We start from the raw sequence: 18,806 nt of genomic DNA, 5'->3' as shown, positions 1-18,806 counted from the left end.
TAAATAACCTTCTGCCCTTCAGCTTTCTACTTGGCTGGATAAGATTGGTACTGCTCTGTACTTTGCTAGATGCAGGATCCTTCAGGAGGAAACTTCTTCTCCTGGATTAATTTCTGAGCTTCACTTGCTCAGCACTTCAGGCAGGCTAGACTGAACTACTTAGCCTCCTGGACTATACTGAACTGACCCTTTCCTGTCTGGGCCTAACTATATATACTAGGGGGTTCCCTAGCTCCCTCTATAGCTTAGGAGGAGAAACTGCACCCCTAGCAGGCCTGGTACACAGGAGATAACATGACAATATACATTATAATGCAATACAAAATACCAATCTCCCACAGGAGGTGGGGGCAACATGACCCTTAGTAGTGCCCACCTCTACGTAGTGGGACACTACACATGCGCCCTGCATGGCGCACATGTTCAATCTGGTTGTCAAGCATTTCCTGAAGTCTTCCACCCATCTGCAAGTCATCCTAAAAATGGCCAGGAAACTTTGCATGCACTTCAGCCACTCGTTCACCACCATACACACCCTCCTTGAGCTACAGCGGCAGAACGGCATACCCCAACATAGGCTGATATGCAACGTTTCCACCCGCTGGAATTCCACCCTCCTTATGTTGGACCGACTGTATGAACAGAGAAAGGCCATAAACGATTTCTTGATGATACAGGTGGACAGAGATACTCCCCTGTGTAACTTCGATGTTAGCCAGTGGCAGCTCATGCGTGACACCTGCCGTTTTCTCGTGCCCCTTGAGGAGGCCACTTTATTCATCAGTCACCAAGATTATGGGCAGGGTAGTTTCTAGGAAAATTTACCAATAGGGCAAATATAAAAAAACGCCCCCCCCCCCCCTATTGTGGGCGGATCTCTGAGTGTACCCCATTGTAGTTGATGGGGGCGGTGGACATTCAGTCTGCAGTGCCGGATCCAGTGAATTCCCGAAGGTTGTTCTCAGCTGGAACAGCCTGCCAGAATCACTAACGATGTTGTGAAAGTAGCCTAATATAGGTCCACATACCTCTTACATCCAGTGATGTCTCCTTTTATGTAGATGTTCTCTTTCTTTATCTTCTTCATTCAGACCAGACCGCCATGATGATTTCTTTCAGCCATCTCTTCTCTCTGCAGAGCTTGACAGACATCTTAGTGTCCTACTTTTCCATCATCCTCCCACCTTCTCAACATCCCATCATGCACCCCGAAAACTATACTGCATAAACTGATAAACCCCCCGAAAATACTAGTTACACACAGATAGCGCCCCGTTTAATAATTATTGGAGCACAATGCTCTAAAAAATAACTGCACCCAGCAAAAAGTGTACCTGACACTAATAGTGTAACCATAATAGAAATATAGAATGTGTCGGCAGAAAAGAACCATTTAGCCCATCTAGTCTGCCCAATATACTGAATGCAATGAATAGCCCCTGGACCTATCTTATATGAAGGATGGCCTTATGCCTATTCCATGCATGCTTAAACTCCTTCACTGTATTTGCAGCTACCACTTCTGTAGGAAGGCTATTCCATGCATCCACTACTCTCTCAGTAAAGTAATACTTCCTGATACTACTTTTAAACCTTTGCCCCTCTAATTTAAAACTATGTCCTCTTGTAGCAGTTTTTCTTCTTTTAAATATTCTCTCCTCTTTTACCTTGTTGATTCCCTTTATGTATTTAAAAGTTTCTATCATATCCCCTCTGTCTCGTCTTTCTTCCAAGCTATACATGTTAAGGTCCTTTAATCTTTCCTGATAAGTTTTATCCTGGAATCCATGTACCAGTTTAGTAGCTCTTCTCTGAACTCTCTCTAAAGTATCAATATCCTTCTGGAGATATGGTCTCCAGTACTGAGCACAATGTCCCCCAAAAACAACTGTGCTAAGCTGAAACTGTGCCAGGGTGCCCCCAAAGTAATAGTGCTCCCAAAAATCCCAACAATAGTGATAATTCTGTGCCAGAGTGCACTTAGTAGTAATAGTGCTCCTACAGTGCCCCCAACAGTAATTGTGTGCGAGAAGTACGGTAATAATGCTCCCATAGTCCCCCAGTTGTATTAAAGCCCACCATAATGCCCCTGGTAGTAATAATTCTATTTATAGTGTGCGCCAGTGCAAAAAATGCCCCATTGTGGATCAGTTAAAAAAAGACAAAAAACAAACATCTTAGTGCCCCCAGTGGAGCCAAGAATGCCCCCAGAATGCCCTCATGTGTTCCAATGACCCGTACTGTGTGCCACTCATCTCCATAGTGCCCCCCATATTGTGCCAGTATATAGGGCCCCCATAGTGCTTCCCCTCTTCTCCATAGTGCTCCCCCATATTGTGCCAGTATATTGGTCCCCCATAGTGCTTCCCCTCTTCTTCATGGTGCCTCCCCCATATTGTGCCAGTATATAGGGCCCCTATAGTGCCCCCCATATTGTGCCAGTACAGTCCCTGACAAAAGTCTTGTCACTTCTCTATTTTGTAGAAACTCCTGCTATAAACCTGACTTTTAATTAATCAATTGGTTTTAGAAATAGCTTATATGAAAAGCTAAAGCCCTCCCAAATGATGTTTAATGCACTGAAATAAATTAGTTTCATTGAAAAAAGATTTATTATTTAATCAAGACAGAAAGGTCAAGTTTTGGCAAGACAAAAGTTGTGTCGCCTATACAGAAATTGAACAACTTTACTGCAAATCCAAAAATATGTCAGCAAATTAAGTAGTGGTGCTGTGAGATCCAAATGTAATATCTTGTATGACTTCCATGAGCTTGAAGGACATATATATTGATGAAGTTTATCAATATTCGTTGGTTTCGTCTTCCATGCTTCCTCTTTCATCCTACACCACATATGCTCAATGATGTTCATGTCTGGTGACTGGGTTGGCCAATCCTGGAGCATCTTGATCTTCTGGAGATGGAAGTATACGATGGAGCATCATCCTGCTGCAGAATTTGGCCTTTTTTATGGTTGCGAATATAAGCGGTAGCTAAGATTTCTTAGTATTTTAGACTATTGATGTTGCCTTCCACCCTGCAGATCCCTCGCACACCCCCATACTGGATGTAACCCCAGACCATGATTTTGCCTCCACCAAACTTCACTGTTTTCTGGGTAAATCTCGGCTCCATGCGGGTTCCAGTAGGTCTCCTGCAATATTTGCAGTGACTGTGGTGTAATTCAACAGAAGATTCATCTGAAAAATCCACCTTCTGCCACTTTTCCAGTGTCCATCCTTTTAGCAGGCTGTGGGCCTTGGCAAATGTCACATGGTTTTTCAATTGTCTTTTGTTTAGTGCTGGCTTATGGGCACTGATTTGACCATGGAGGCCATTTCGAGACAGAATCCGACAAACTGTTCTGGTTGACACAGGGACTTCAGATGACTAGGTCTTGTGGAGCTCTGCTGCAGTGGAAAATGGGCTGGCCTTGGATTTTCGAGCCAACAAACGGTCCTCTCGAGCAGTTGTCTTGCAGGGTCGGCCTGACCTGGCCTTGTCCAAAACGTCTCCAGTCTCTTCAAATCTTTTTTTTATCCTCTGAACTTGATGCTGAGACACATTAAAGTTGTCTGCCACATCAGCAGTGGATCTGGTCTTCAGCCTCTTGATAATCAACACTTTAGTCTCCGGGTGAATCTTAGGCATGTTTGCAGAGGTCTAGTTGCAGTTGATGTGAAGGTCTAGTGTACTGGTTTTTTTTTATACACACCTGATGTCTTGGCAAACACTTATGTCTTGGCAAAAATTGACTCAATGGGTTTACTAAGCTGTAAATATTAGAATACTTTTTGTCAGTTTTGTTTTGCACTGAAACATTATTACAAAAGCTGTTGGGATTAAAATGACCCATTTCTTGTAACAAAATCTTGATTAGAAATATATTTAAGCGGCACTTCAGGTCAATTTGTACACTGTATATAGAGCCCCCATAGTGCTTCCCCTCTTCTCCATAGTGCCCCCCATAGTGTGCTAGTATATCGGGCCCCCAGTAGATGCGTCCCCTCTTCTCCATAGTGCCTCCCATAGTTTGCCAGTATATAGTGCCCCTATAGTGCTTCCCCTCTTCTCCATAGTGCCCCCCCCCCATATTGTGCCAGTATATAGGGCCCCCATAGTGCTCCCCCACTTCTCCATAGTCCCCCCCATATTGTGCCTGTATATAGGGCCCCCAGTAGATGCGTTCCCTCTTCTCCATCATGCCCCCCCCCCATATTGTGCCAATATATAGGGCCCCCATAATGCTTTCCCTCTTCTCCATAGTGCCCTCTCCATACTGTGCCAGTATATAGGGCCCCCATAGTGCCCCTCCATATTGTGCCAGTATATAGGGCCCCCATCCCCCTTCTTGCCACAGTATACTATAAATAATAAAAACAATAAACACAAATACTTACCTTATGCTGCTTAGCAATGAGATGCAGGCCTCTTCCGGCCTGTGTCCCGTTCTGTATGGCTCACCCGGCGCGATGACATCATCGCGCCGCCTGCACCGGCCTCTGATAGGCTACAGGCACTAGGCCTGTAGCCTATCAGAGGAAGGGCCAAGGGATACGGCTCTCCCCTGCTCCTCCACACCGTTCATCTGTATCGCTGTCCTGAGGACGGCGATACAGATGAATTTGGAGATGAGCGCTCATCTTCACTCCTGATGCCTCTGGACAGAAAGTGCCCCCCTCTGGTGCTGGGCCCTGCTGACGGCGCCCCCTCTTCTGTCCTGAGGGATGCGCCCCCTGCCCGCCCGTCAACATCAACCTGTAAGGTTAAGGTCACACTTGAGTTATTTGGTCAGTTTTGGCCCCGTAACTGCCCAAAGAAGTGAGGTGTGCAGTGATTCTAACAGTGACACCTGTCATCTGCGTGTCATACTGACTCACAGTATTGCTTCACTACCACAGTAGACTCACTATGCGTTTTGCTGCAAGGCACACTGCTTTACTCCACTATACAGGCTCTCTGCAGACAAGAAATAGCTGTTTTTTAACGAGATTCGCCACTAATTAATTCAAATTGTTTTGGAAAATTTGGCAAACTGGCTGAATCTAATTTTTGAAAAATTCGCTCATCTCTAGTTCTCAGCAACAATTATTACCCAATAAATAGATGTGGGTTACAGTGTATACTCAAACACACACCTGTTGACAGATAAGTGGTACATGTTCTGTCTTCATACACGTTCACATAGTGTGCAGTCTGACATTCAGTATAAACCATTGCTGTCTTCCAAATAAGAGGACTGTTTTCTGTAGTCTAACTTGTTTATTGGTCAACAGAATTGTGAATTGGTAAAACTACAAGAATACAAATGCTTGTGTAAGTAAAACATATAGAATAGCATGTACAGTAATATAATGGCTGCCTATACATGGATTGCATGGCTAGGTGACAGACATAAATCACTGAGTGACACTTATACCTAGCTAAACAGCTCTGCATAACATACTGTCCCTGAAACAAAGCTGGATGTCACTCACCAGATGTATTTGCACAAAGATGGTGGACTTTAGGAAGGAGAACTGCATGGAACAGCTCTTCTGATGTCCTGTAGTCTGTATGTAGACTGAAGACTGGGGATTCTCCTTCCCAGAATGCCTTGCACTACCCACAATGCCTAGCACCTCCCACAAAGCAATAATCTTTATTAACTATTAACAAGAAAACAAGGTGCAATACATTTTTACCACCGCTAGATGGGGCTGTTACCTAACTAATAACTACAGGAATACAGAAATTGCAGCAGAATGAATTAGAAATGAAATAGACGTGAACTGAAATTAATCTCCCTCTGCTGGAGGCAGAACAGTACATGTGTGACTAATGCATTAGGTCTGGTGCCTGGATTCCTCGTGTAAAGCCCCAGTCTATTCAGGTATTGATGCAATGTTGAGGAACCATTTGGCCCCTCAATACTAAGACAAGTTTAAATACCAGAGCCTACCTAAATATTGCTCACCATGTGCATCCTATAACAGCCACAGACTATCCATCTTCTAAGTGCTACTTCCAACTGCAAAACACACCGTGGAGAAAAGTGAAAAAAAATCTCCAATTTTTTTCACTAACATGTCAATGAGTTGATTGTGAAGTCCTGAATAGTCACATGATTTACTCCAATAATGCACATTTAGGATATGGTGAAATAAAACTCCTTTGTCATCCTTATTTAATTTATCCATTATTCATTTCCATTTGTGAATCTAAGCATTAAAATAATTCTGATACAGAGACACCTGAAATATTTTAACCTTATTGAAGGACCTAGTAGAAACTTCCAAATCTAAGTAATAAAAAATGCATTAGGAGCCATTTATGTTTCATATGTATCTTCTAACTTTTCATATAAAGGTATTATTAAATCCCTTGGTAAATATTTATATATCAAGCTCAAGATGTTTCCTCTTCAGAACATAGCTATACTTATTAAAATCAGCATAATAACTGTCTGCCCCGGGGCATAACTAGAAAAGGCTTGGCCCCACAGCAAATTTTGGAACGGATCTCCGCTTCACTAGCAACTTCCCTTGAATCCGCTTTCCCTCTGCTCAGACTGTACATGCTTACCATACAACCCCCTAAAGGCTTGATTTTTATGCCCCCTTAGTGCCCCTGCACAGTGGAGTACCCCCTAGTGCCTCCATGCAGTAGTTATGCTCCCTTAGTGCCCCCGCATAGTAGTATGTTCCCTTAGTGCCCCCACACAGTAGTCATGCGCCCTTTGATGACCTCACCTCAAGATAGGTCATCAATATCAGATTGGTGGGCGTCTGACATCAGGCACCACAGCCAATCAGCTGTTTGAGATGGCCTCCTTGCAGCTTACCAAGCATAGTGCTGTCCATTGTATAGCGATCCTTTGGATAGGCCATCAGTATCAAAATAAAAATGTGATTACTACTGCAGGCTGAGTAAGAGAAGTAACCTGACTCCTGCCCTGCTTTCTTCTTCAGTCAGTGCAATTTCATTTCAGCTTTGAGCTGAACTGCTGTAATATAATTGTTACGTATAATTATAGAGAAATATTCCCATTAACATTCTTATTTCAGTGGGATTATTAACTTATTTTTGTCCACAGTTGGTTTCAACTATTCTTCCACCAGGTTTCTGCTTCGAATAGCATTGTTTACTACACTACTGTATATAAAGAAGGTATCTGATGAATCCAGTTGAGACCAATGGAGTACATCATGATGCCATCAGTATTTTGGTCGACTGAACGTGCAATTTTCAGCGGAGCTGGCCGACAATCTAATGTTTAGGAGATGCTCCTGACACGGCCCAGCAGATTATGTCAGGGGAGAGAAGGAATACATGTGACTTTTTCCTCTATGACAACTGAAAACACATGTAGCGCTGCCGAACCGAGCATGTATGTGTATGGGGGAGTAAGCAGAGATAGCTGTTGGTTGACAGCTATTTAAGATGTCTTGGAACCTTTAGACTTTTACTTTGCTTTATCAAAATTTGAGCTATCAATGGATTTGTCAAAAATCAAAGCCATGGCACCAGTGTGGTATTACTGTGGTAGTACATGCCTGCCTGGGAGGGTGGGACAGTGATGGGCATGGGTGCTACCTTACTCACCTTCTACCTCCTGACCAGCGGCCAGGACCTGCTGCCCCTCCTCTTCCTCACCCTCAGCAGGACATCAGGGTCTTATTCTTCTTCTGCAGGCTGTAGCCTGTGCTTCCCAGTTCAGCCAGCAATCCCTGCCTATAGGGCACATGTGCATCCTGGCTCTTAAAGAACCAGCATACGCACCCTATTTCTTCCTCAGCCTATGGCTGTTTTTCTGTGTGTGTATATAACACCTTCCCCAGGCAGAGGGTGTCTAAGGTTTGAGTATTGTAGCTTGCTAGTTACTTTGTGAAGAATGTTCCTGACTACAGGTATGTACCATCCTCTGCCTGTTTTCTGACTCTGTCCCTCCTCTGCCTTATCCTGATTCTGCTTGTTCACCATGTTGACCCTCTGCCACCTTCTCTCTCACTTCAGACAAGTTTTATGGATGCATGTGAACTCTACCTGCCCTGACCGCAGTCTATTTCCTAACTACAAGTATTGCCTGATATGTTGGAGTTTCACACCGGTGTCTCTGACCCCAGTGAGTCAGATGCCAACTACAATGGCACTATTTCAAGGGGTTGCTGCCTGAAGCGAAAACCAGATCCCTGTAAAGTGGTTAAAGGGTGAAAACCCTGTTACACTGTGGACCTGAACAGAGCCACTCTACTAAGCATGGACATCCATAGAGAGGGAATAATATCCCTTTTAGTCAGTTGTTTGAAATGATTTGCTCTAGTTTAAATCTGAACAGTCTTCAACCTACATGTGTGTTGGACATGGACATCTAAGAGTAAATTTGCTGGAAACAGATGAGAAAACTTACAAGATCATGTAGAGGGATTTTTTTTTTTACAAATGACTGTGTAGTAAAAATCTACTATGAATGGTTTGTTGCACAATGCACAAAAACATAGTGTAACTAGACCCTCAGGGGACATATAACAGCGGCACCAGGGTTGCTTTAAAATACTAGTAGATTCAGGGCATAGGTCAAATGTAGTGGGCCTCTATGGACAATTGTTCTCCATGACGTTAGCATAACTACTGTATAGAAAGTAAAAATCATTTATATTGTTCAAAGAAGTCTACAGATTTAACTATTAACGAGTTAACCATAAATTGATCAATCTTGATCTATCAGGCAGTTATGAAAATCATCAATATCAGGGCTATCATCTGTAAACAGTAGTGACAATTACTATATCTATTGTTGTCTAGTTAGCCTTCACTGTGCCACAGTGTTGATTCCTGATAATAATGGAATGATAGAAATTTCTATGGGATCCTAAGCAAGCGTTAAAGGTTCCCATACCCCTTCAGCCAAACGATCATTCAGACAACAGCTATCTCTCTCAATTTCTTTATACACATAAATGCTCCATTCGGCCTGACGTGTATGTGTTTTCTATGGGTAGAGAGGAGAAAGTTGCTGCCAGACACCTCTGGCGGCTGCTTCTCTCCTCAGAGAACAAAAGCATTGAGTGTTGGAATTCAATGCACCAGTCCTTTTCTCCCCCAACATCATCTGTCAGGGAAGAGTCAGGAGCTCCCCATATACATTAGACTGTCTGCTGAAAATGGCATGTTTGGCTGACAGTAGTCCTGTATTACAGGGGCTTTAAACTCAACCTTATCTCAATGACTGAATGACCTGGCAGGCCCAGAGGGGAAAAAAAAAAGTTTTTATCTATTAAAAGGGTTAGACACAGTTGTACAGATCTGCCCTATGTTAATCATTCTCTACATCAGGAATATTTACAATAATTCACTCTTCAGTGAGAAACAGTAGTGCCCTCTGAAGGATTTCATTGCGTCATTTCATCAGGGTGGACAACAATCTAGATATCAAGAGCAGAGGGATAGCTGGGGGTTCAACTTAGGAAGGGGAAGGGGCAAAACACATCTGAGGACTGTGGGGGGCCCAACACCCAATTATCACCACAGCATGACCAATGCCACCTAAATATAGATAGCACTACATAGGAACTAAATAATATTATCATACTATACTGAACAAAGTCCATGTATTACCTGTGATAGATATTAGGTGCTCTGCAGACTGTATAAGTGAATGAGGTACAGTAAAAGTAATTGACATATGTTCTCCAAAAGGAGTCATTTGTTTAAGATGGTGAATTGAAGGGCTGGGAGCATATGACTGCTGAAGCCAATACAGTTGAGATTGGCGATCACCTGGAGATCACTATTCTTGCCCTGGTGGGCCCCCTTCTCGTACCCCTAAGAATCATGTAAGAAGATGTTGATTTAAAATTCCCCTTCTATAATGTCCTTGACACCTCCAACCTAAGAGGTGCGTTTCTCACAGTTAGGCCTCATGCACACGACAGTTGTTTTTCTCAGCCTCTGTTCCGTTCTTTTTGCAGGTAGGATGGGGACCCATTCATTTCAATGGGTCAGCAAAAAATGCTGATAGTTCATCCGTTTGTTTTCCGCATCCGTTGTCCGTGTTTCCCTTCAGCAATAAAAATAGTGCATGTCCTATTTTTTTTTCACATTTGCGGACAATGATAGGCATTTATCACAAGGGATCTGTGGAAAAAAACGGATCCTCCAAAAAAAACGGATACCGCATCAGTTTTTTTTTGCCGGACGCACAATTTGGGGACGCAAAAAACAACTGTCGTGTACCCTTAATTTAGGGTAAAAACTATTTCTCAGTTGTAAAATGTTGAGAATCAGCCAGTACCGTACAGAGAACTAATCCGTATAGACAGTGATATTGTATATAACTGTTAGAGGTGGATCTGAGAACAATTCTTCATGTATTGTCAGAAGTTTGGCAGTGTAGTTCTGTTCGCTTTGTCCTTTTTTTTGCTAATATGTAAGTTTATAGATATCATTTCATAAAGGGTTGGAGGGAGGCCTTGCACAAACACGGGTTACATTTCAGTCTCAGCTCTTCAGCTTTTCAAATTACTTTAAGATGAAGAGCGGAAAAATAAAATCTGTAAAATAATAGCTAGACGTGAACTGCAATGCAGACTCATGTGGGACATTTATCATGAAAAGCTGCTCCAGTTTTCCTTCTCCACCCTCCTAACTGGAGTGAGATTGTGACTTTTTAGAGCCAGAATTGTGGAATAAGCATGATAAATCAGGTTTATCTGGATGCTAACAGAGACACACACAGATGTCAATCTCTGCCCTGGGGGCTGCATTCTGCTTCATATCCTCACTAACATTCCAGTCTGTGTCTTCCAGGGCACAACACTTCATCACAATAGTCTTATTCAGTTCCATTCACAAGTCACTCCATACCACCTGGCTATGCCCTCAAATCACCAAAACTCACACTAAATATAGAAGGAGAAAGCCGGTGTCACGTTTATTACAGCCTTTGAGTCTGACAAGTTCTAATATAAAATCCAGCTCCTGGGTACAAAAAATGGACTGGGCCAGCAGACAGTCTAAGTAAAGCCACCATAGGATTATTATTATTATTTTTTTTACATAAGAATGGTACAACCACAAGGTAAGATTTCTGCATGCAGCTTTGGAAACCAAAATTGGGAGTGGATCATAAAAGGAGAGAAAGTATAAAAGACAGATACGACTTTTCCTCTTTTCTTGAACTCACTCCTGGATTTGGCTCCCAAAGCTGCATCAGGAACCCGACTATGTGGCCATCTCCTATGATAATGTCATTTTATGCAATAGATATAGTAAGGGCGGATTTGCATCAGCGTTAGTAATTTCGCTATGATGGAATATAGCTGAATTTTAGGACTGAATGCAAAACGAGGCATTCGATTTTGCTCTGTCCTAATACATTTCTATGGGCACAAACAACGGTTCAGTTTTTTTTCTGTTATGTATGAAGGAAAAAAGTTATATTGGCAGGGCTTTTTTTCCCCGTCATACATAGCAGAAAAAAACTGAACCGTTATTTGTGCCCATAGAAATCTATTAGGATGGAGCAAAGCGGAATGCCTCTTAATGGGTTCCGTTTTGCATTTCCGTTATAACCCTGGTATAACAGAACAGTATAACGGAAATGCTGATGCGAAACATGATTACCACCGCAGATCCGCCCATTCCGTGGGGTCTATAGAAAGTGTCACTAAAGTTTAAGGAGCAAATTCACAAAAGAAATGTATGATTTAAGAAATTCCATTCCATACATATGAATGGGGTCATTTCAGTATGTGCATGAATTTCTGCAAGCCCTTACTTACATGGTGGAACTGGAACAACAGTATTATCAGCCAAGTACAGAAATTGAACCTCAATGAGTATAATTTGCTTTCTATATTGTCTTATGCAAGGACATGTAACTACTGATATTCAAGCATTTTATAGAAGGGCTACACAAATTTGGAGCTAATATAATAAAAACGTGCTAAGTGATTCATCCTATGCACAAAACACGTGAATGTAGCCCAGTTTGATCTTTCAGTGATGCTATCCACACTTCAGGGACAAGAGCGGTCCAGGGATAGGTTGCTGTAGGAGCAGGCGGGGTCTGTCAGTGACTAATGTACAAGTATTGGACTAGTGCTTTTCAGACACAAACACATACCAGGAGAAAGGTTTGAAATGTTCATTACATCCATGTCCACTGAGACATTTCAGAAGATCCCCAGCCTGATGTAACTCCCCAGGACGTCTCACCAGCTGAAGAAATATCCTTTACTTCCTACATCTTCACTGTTTCACTCTAGGCTGGATTTAATTAAGGTATTTTACAATTTATGTGATTAGTTATCATGATTGTATTTTTAATGGCAGTTTTGTTTTTGCAACATTTTGCGACATAAAGTTTTCTGGTATTCTGCAGAAAATAGATACATTTATGTCACCTTTTATTTTACCTAGTTTTACATTTGCAGGATGCTAATGTACTCTTGTCTCTTGTTTATGGTATCAGACCTATTCTATTTGAAACTATTTATATATATATATATATATGCACACACACACACATATATATATATATATATATATATATATACATACATCTATTTAGAGATGTAGCTGAATTATGATATTATGATATCCCAATACATAGGAGTGCAGCAAAATCTCCACTCCTGTTGTAACAGCAAAGAGTCAAATGATGAGTTCAGCTTTCCAATATCTATATATCAAATGAGAAAAATGAATCAATAAGACATTACTATGTTCTATACAGTACATGTACCTTATGTTTGCTATGATAAATAAAACTGTGATGCTTAGGCTACTTTCACACTAGTGTTTCTGGCAGGGTTCAGCAAAAATGCTTCCGTTACTAATAATACAACCATCTGCATCCGTTATGAAGGGATCCAAAGCGTTTTTTTTTTTTGTTATGGAGCCACCATGACGGAACTCAATACCGGAAAACTTTAACGCTAGTGTGAAAGTAGCCTTATCGTGTATAATAATATGCAATGATTTTTTTAAATATGATCTGTCTTGAAATGCCATTTAAAAAAGTTAAGTGCAAGCACAACTAGTAATATTCTGTCTTCTCGGACAGGTCCTGAGTGAATATATAAGCTCACTGTTTCATTTGGCTGTGAGCGACTACCCAAAACATTGCAATCCCTGCGCATCATGGAGATTACATGGCACTATGTAAGACTGGCGCTCTTGCTGTTCTGTACAGTCATAGTCTTTGGTGAAGAACCTAATACTTCCCTTCAACCATTCTCTAATGAAGAGCTACCATTGCTGGGAAGTGTACCCACAACATTAAAGGCAAATGAAATGAAGACCTCAGATGCCCATCATCTACTAAATCATAACATGACACAAAATAAAGGTTATCAATCAAGACAGAATAGGATGTATTCAGTGTGTGGGCCTAAGCTCGAGATCAAGGACACTTTCAAATATATTAACACAGTGATATCATGCCTGATATTCATAGTCGGAGTGATTGGGAACTCAACCCTGTTGAGGATAATCTATAAAAACAAGAGCATGAGAAACAATACCAACTTGCTGATTGCCAGCCTGGCCCTAGGCGACCTGCTGCATATCATAATTGACATACCAATCACCACGTATAAGGTAAGAACAAGATGGTTTTAGCTCAATTTCTCCTCTCATATTGTTAAAATTAAGGTGCCTACATTTTATTATTAGATATTATAAATTGATTTAAAATGAAAATAAAGCTTAATAAAGCTGTATAGTAGGGTTCTACACATTTCTATGCTTTGTATTTTAATATCTAAACATTTTCAAGACCTTCATTTGCTATCACTGAATTATAACACTATATTTACATGCAGGGACTTAAAACCTGTACCCAAGGGTGCCTTCACATGCTGCGGATTTTGTTGCAGAATTTTCCACAGCTGAAAATCAATGACATTCATGCCATGGATTTCTGCAAGCCCCATTCAGGGGAAGGGGACTGATTTTCAGTTGCAGAAAATCCACAGTGTGTATGGGCGCCCTATCTGTTCCTGCTCAGAGTTGAGAAGCAGACACAATTGTATCCAGCCTATGTAATATTTTGTAAGCTCAATGGGTCAGCAGCAGCCGCACTAATCTCTCTGATCATTCGCTACAATGTGTACTAAATGTATCAGGCTGTTTATATCACACAGCATTGCCTGGACTGGATACAATGCATCCACTTCTCAGCAGGATTGTATTAGAAAAGCTTTTATCCACTGACAGCAAAGATTTAGAATATGATGGGTAATGAAAAGCACAAAGGGGGGTAATGATTAAGAATGGCATTTCATATTTGAAAAGTGCACTGGAGTAATATGGTTTAGATTATAGTAACAGGTGGTAACATCCCTCCTGCTAGGCTCCACACACTTTAAAAAGTGGTAAGAATGGCAGAAAAGTGCGAATTTTGGTGTAAAATGTGGCACATGCAAAAAAAATACTACTATTTTCACATCTGAAAATTGGCATACAGGTTAAGAAATGTTTCTTTCCATTATTTCAACTTTTCTTCATTCAATGATTAAGCATTTTTTACATTTTTATATCTGCAAATATATTCATCAATTTCTAATTCTGTTTTTGCATACCACTAAGGGGACGGAAAAAAAAGGGGGGGGGGTCAGTCCTGCACATCCCAATGAGCAGGTGCACGTTGCTATGGCTGAAAACACAAAGAAAAAAAAATACAATGCAACCGCTCTCTGCGAACCAAGGCGACGGCCACACATTCAGGTTTCCTGATGCAGTTTTGAAAGCGGAAGCAAGGGGTGAATTGGAAAACAGAGAAGTCATATCTGTCATTTATACTTTGTCTCCTTTATGAACCACTCTTAATTTTAGGTCCAAAAACTGCATCCGGAAACCTCACATTGTGGTCGCACCTTAATACAAGCTTACAAAAATGTCTGTACACTTAGCACACTGAAAAGAAAGAACAAAAATGTTCAATATGGGTTCTCACAAACATGAATTTTGCACTAGTAGTTTTTAACACAAAACAACCATTTTTTTTTTTATTGGATTGGGGTGCAACTGCATTTCATGATGTGGTTTTTGTGGCATTTTTTATTTTTTTATTTTTTACAAATGACTGTGAATTGTTTTAACTGACTTTTTTCTATATAGTGAAAGAGATGGAAAAAAATATTGTATGTCCTGTGTTTCATAATTCCCATAGACTTTCAGCTAACATCTGGAGCTGGCAATTATGCTGCTAAAAATGCCAGCAAAAATCTGTGTGTAAAAGCACCGATAGGTTCCTTACACGTGATCCTGTCTTTGACATCAGAATAAGCACTTTTTTGCTATCTGCAGTTTTGGTGCTATTTTTCTAGCATTTGTTGCACGCAGTATAGCTTATCACAGGCGTTTCCTTAACAATATTTTTCCCATATAGCTGTTGTCAAAATGCATTTCTGCAAAAACACTGCAAAATAAAAATGTGAAAGTGCAGGAAAACTTTACTAACATCCAATGTGTGAAAAGCACCCATAGGCAAATAAACCTGAGGTAACATTGTATCTTAAGGGTTTATCAGTATGCTTCCTGGCAAAATCATAAGATGGAACTAGAAATATTGTCAATTTAAAATGATAAAAGAGTTACCAAAGGTGGAACCTGAGCTGCAGCTTTCATGGCTGTTTAGTATCTGTTTATTTTCTATGTGAAACAATGGGAGGAGGGACAAAGTAATTTCCTAATTATGGTATATGTGTAGATAGTCTATTGTACCATATGAGCTGAGTATATTTCTTTGACTACTCACATAAGGCATCTTACTGCAAAGTTTAATCTGCAATTTATGTAACTTTGTATTCCTTCTTTTTTAATAGACATTTACATAGAAAGTTGTAGCTAAGCTTTCCTTCACACAAGGCAAAGTCCCAGATGCAATAAACTGCCATAATTGACCTATGTAATGGATGCATATAGTTGATCTCACAGATGAATCTTTGAAACTTCTGCTTGTTATGTTAGGTGTAAACTCCCTTAAGCAAGCCACATATTCAAACAAGCAATTACAATCTTTTGAAGAAATGTGATGTATGTGTTATAAGAGGATGGGGTAGGGTGGCCTGTACTGTAAATAGACTGACACAGAGGTTAAATCGAAGAGGAAGCAATTTGTAATATTAGACAGGTCATGTACAATACTGAAATTGGATGAAACATTAGATAAGAACATAACTAATGGTAACCATGCATGAAGCAGACATGTAAACAGTGACTTAATCCATGATGTGTCTTACTAATTATTTCAACATTTGTGTAATTTCTTTTCACATGCTGACTCTGTGAACATTCAGGGGTAATTCAATGTCAAAGAATCTAGTTGGGATTAGTAAAGCAATCATTTGTGATAATGTAAGTCTACAGTTTAAGTTTACAGTATGTTAGTGTCACGTTATGTAGGGAACAGTGCCATACTGAACTCTACCCCCAGCACTGTCGCTAATTACTTGGACAATCCTCCCTAAATAGCAGCCCCCAAATGGGTGATGGTCCCTAACCTGGCTCAGTGCACAGTACCTGTTGGTGAATGTGATGTACAGACCAGGCCAGAACCAGTGAGTAATGCCTGAACTAAGAGAGAGACAAATACCAAGAAGGGTCAAACATCAGAGGCAAAATCAGCAGTCAGAGGTGAGGTAACAAATAGGCAGAAGGCCAGAGATCCCGGAATCCAGAGAACAAGTGACACAATGCTTGTGAGGCAAGAAAATCAATCACAGACAACTGTGGTGAGCAGTTGCCTGTTTAAATACTACGCCATCAGACATCGGTGCCAAACCTGATAGCCCATCATCTTTGCTCCATGATAGGCTGACCAGCCCCACTTTCAGCAAGGTTGCTTGCCACAGCCCCGCCATAGAGATGTCAGGCTCGCCGTAGGAGTGTTAACAGATTAAGTGCATGACAATTAGTTTTGGGATTTTTGTGGGAGTGTTTTCTTGTGACACATATTAATGATTCATTGGGGCATTTTTTAAATGTTTTATTAAAATGGATATAAAATGAACTGGTGAAATTAACTTTAAAAATATGCTATAAATAGAAGAGTTTTAGCTAGGTTTTTGGTAACATGGTAGTCCCTTAGGGGACTACCTGGGACCTTTTGATCCCTTGTCCTATTCACCCTAATAGAGATTCTTTCAGGGTGAATAGGATTCTGACATTCTCCCTGCTAAGCTGTGTCTCGTGCACAGCAGGGAGCTTACCATGGCAGGCCTGGGTAGCTTCAGAAGTGTCCAGGCTGTCATGGTAACCAATTTCACTGCAGGGGCTACGATTGGAAGGTAGAGGGAGCCACATCCGTTGGCCTCACCGATGCCGCAATTGCTGTTTACACACATTTCTGGGTTAGGACCCCTTCCTTATGTCTTTATTGCTTTAATGCCATAAATTGGATTGATTGTATCTATTGGTAGTACACCACTCTGGAGAATTTCCTTTTTCCTTTCATTATCTTTCTAACCTTATCTTTCAATTTTAAATTTTTATCCTAAACTCTGTACATTTATTTCTTAGTTCTATCCATCTATATTTCTCTACAAAGAGTCTTTTTTTGTTTAATCCTCTCCACCACCTGTTGCTCCACTTTTTTCCCCACCCTCCTTTCCACTACAACATGTATTTTCTCTTGAACTTGTTCATTGTTGTATCCCGTCTACACTTCGTGGACTTTGATCCGAATTTCAGGGATTTCACCATGAAAACAAATTTCCTTGTGTTTCATGGTAACTAATAGATTTTTCCTGAATGGCAGTAAAAAAATAAAAAATAAATCATACCTACCTCATCTGTTTGAGCGTGAAGAGTTGGCCACCATCATCTTGATTGATGTTCCTGCGTGTAATCCTGTGCATGGTGACGTATGGAGTCTCTTCACGATCAAATGGATGAGGTAAGATTTTATTAATTTTTAAATAAATTTTACACTGTAATATCAATATGAGATGCCGCGATGAGCTATGAAAGTGGCATCTGAGGGGTACAACGATGGAGAGCAGCGCAATCACCGTTCCCTGTCTTTGCACAAACTACTTACAAAGAAATGTGCTTCATTATAAAGTAATTCATCACAAAGCAATTTTTTTTAAAAATTTAGCCAAGCAGCCTAATCAGATTTTTCAGTACTTTGCTCATCTCTAGTATACACCATACCATCTCACATTTGCTTCACAAAGCAATTCACAATGTTTCATCATCTTGCCCACATGTTTTTTTTTCATTATATACTTGCGTCTAAACTTAACAAGAACCTTTGTGACCTGCATAACAAGCAACTATTTCTCAACTGACAATTCACTTCTGAGTAACAATTGTTCTCCTTCTGACACTAATTGCTACTTCTAGCATCATACATCCATGTTAGGCTCCACTCACAATAGCTTTTGCTGCATCTTTCTCTTTTTGATTTATCTGGGCACTAACACAAACTGATAGAATTACTGATCCATGCAATGTCAGTTTTTATCAGCTTTTCAGTAATTATTTTGTCCCACTAGACATGCTGGATCTTGTAACAAAATGGTCCTAACTAAATTGATACAAAATTATATAAACTGACATATTTTATACTAGTTCACTTTCCACAGAAATAAAAGGAGTTCAGCAAATGATCCTTATGTTTTTCTTTTTACGTAGAGAAATTCAAAGGAAAATTCTAGTATAAAGTGAACTTTGATTGTTAGTATAAAAAAGGCAATAAAAGAGAGATGCAACATATAGTTCATTTACCCCTTAAGGACATATGCCGTACATGTATAATGGTAGTCGATTCTTTAAAAATTGCACCCGCTCCATTGCGCAGTGGGCGCCATAGC

At 40.6% G+C, this 18,806-nt stretch overlaps 1 protein-coding gene across 1 annotated transcript in view; it reads left to right on the top strand.

Annotated features, from left to right (window-relative positions):
• Positions 1-18,806, top strand: part of EDNRB (endothelin receptor type B) — a 296,607-nt gene that overhangs the window by 240,203 nt on the left and 37,598 nt on the right. The window contains exons 2-3 of the mRNA XM_044285218.1: positions 12,083-12,264; positions 13,049-13,584. Coding sequence (XP_044141153.1) covers positions 13,126-13,584 — 459 coding nt within the window. The 5' untranslated portion in view covers positions 12,083-12,264; positions 13,049-13,125. The remainder of the gene's footprint in view (positions 1-12,082; positions 12,265-13,048; positions 13,585-18,806) is intronic.

Source organism: Bufo gargarizans, chromosome 3 (genome assembly GCF_014858855.1).
Source record: "Bufo gargarizans isolate SCDJY-AF-19 chromosome 3, ASM1485885v1, whole genome shotgun sequence".
NCBI classification, from domain to species: Eukaryota; Metazoa; Chordata; class Amphibia; order Anura; family Bufonidae; genus Bufo; species Bufo gargarizans.
This window is presented reverse-complemented; position numbering and strand designations above follow the sequence as displayed.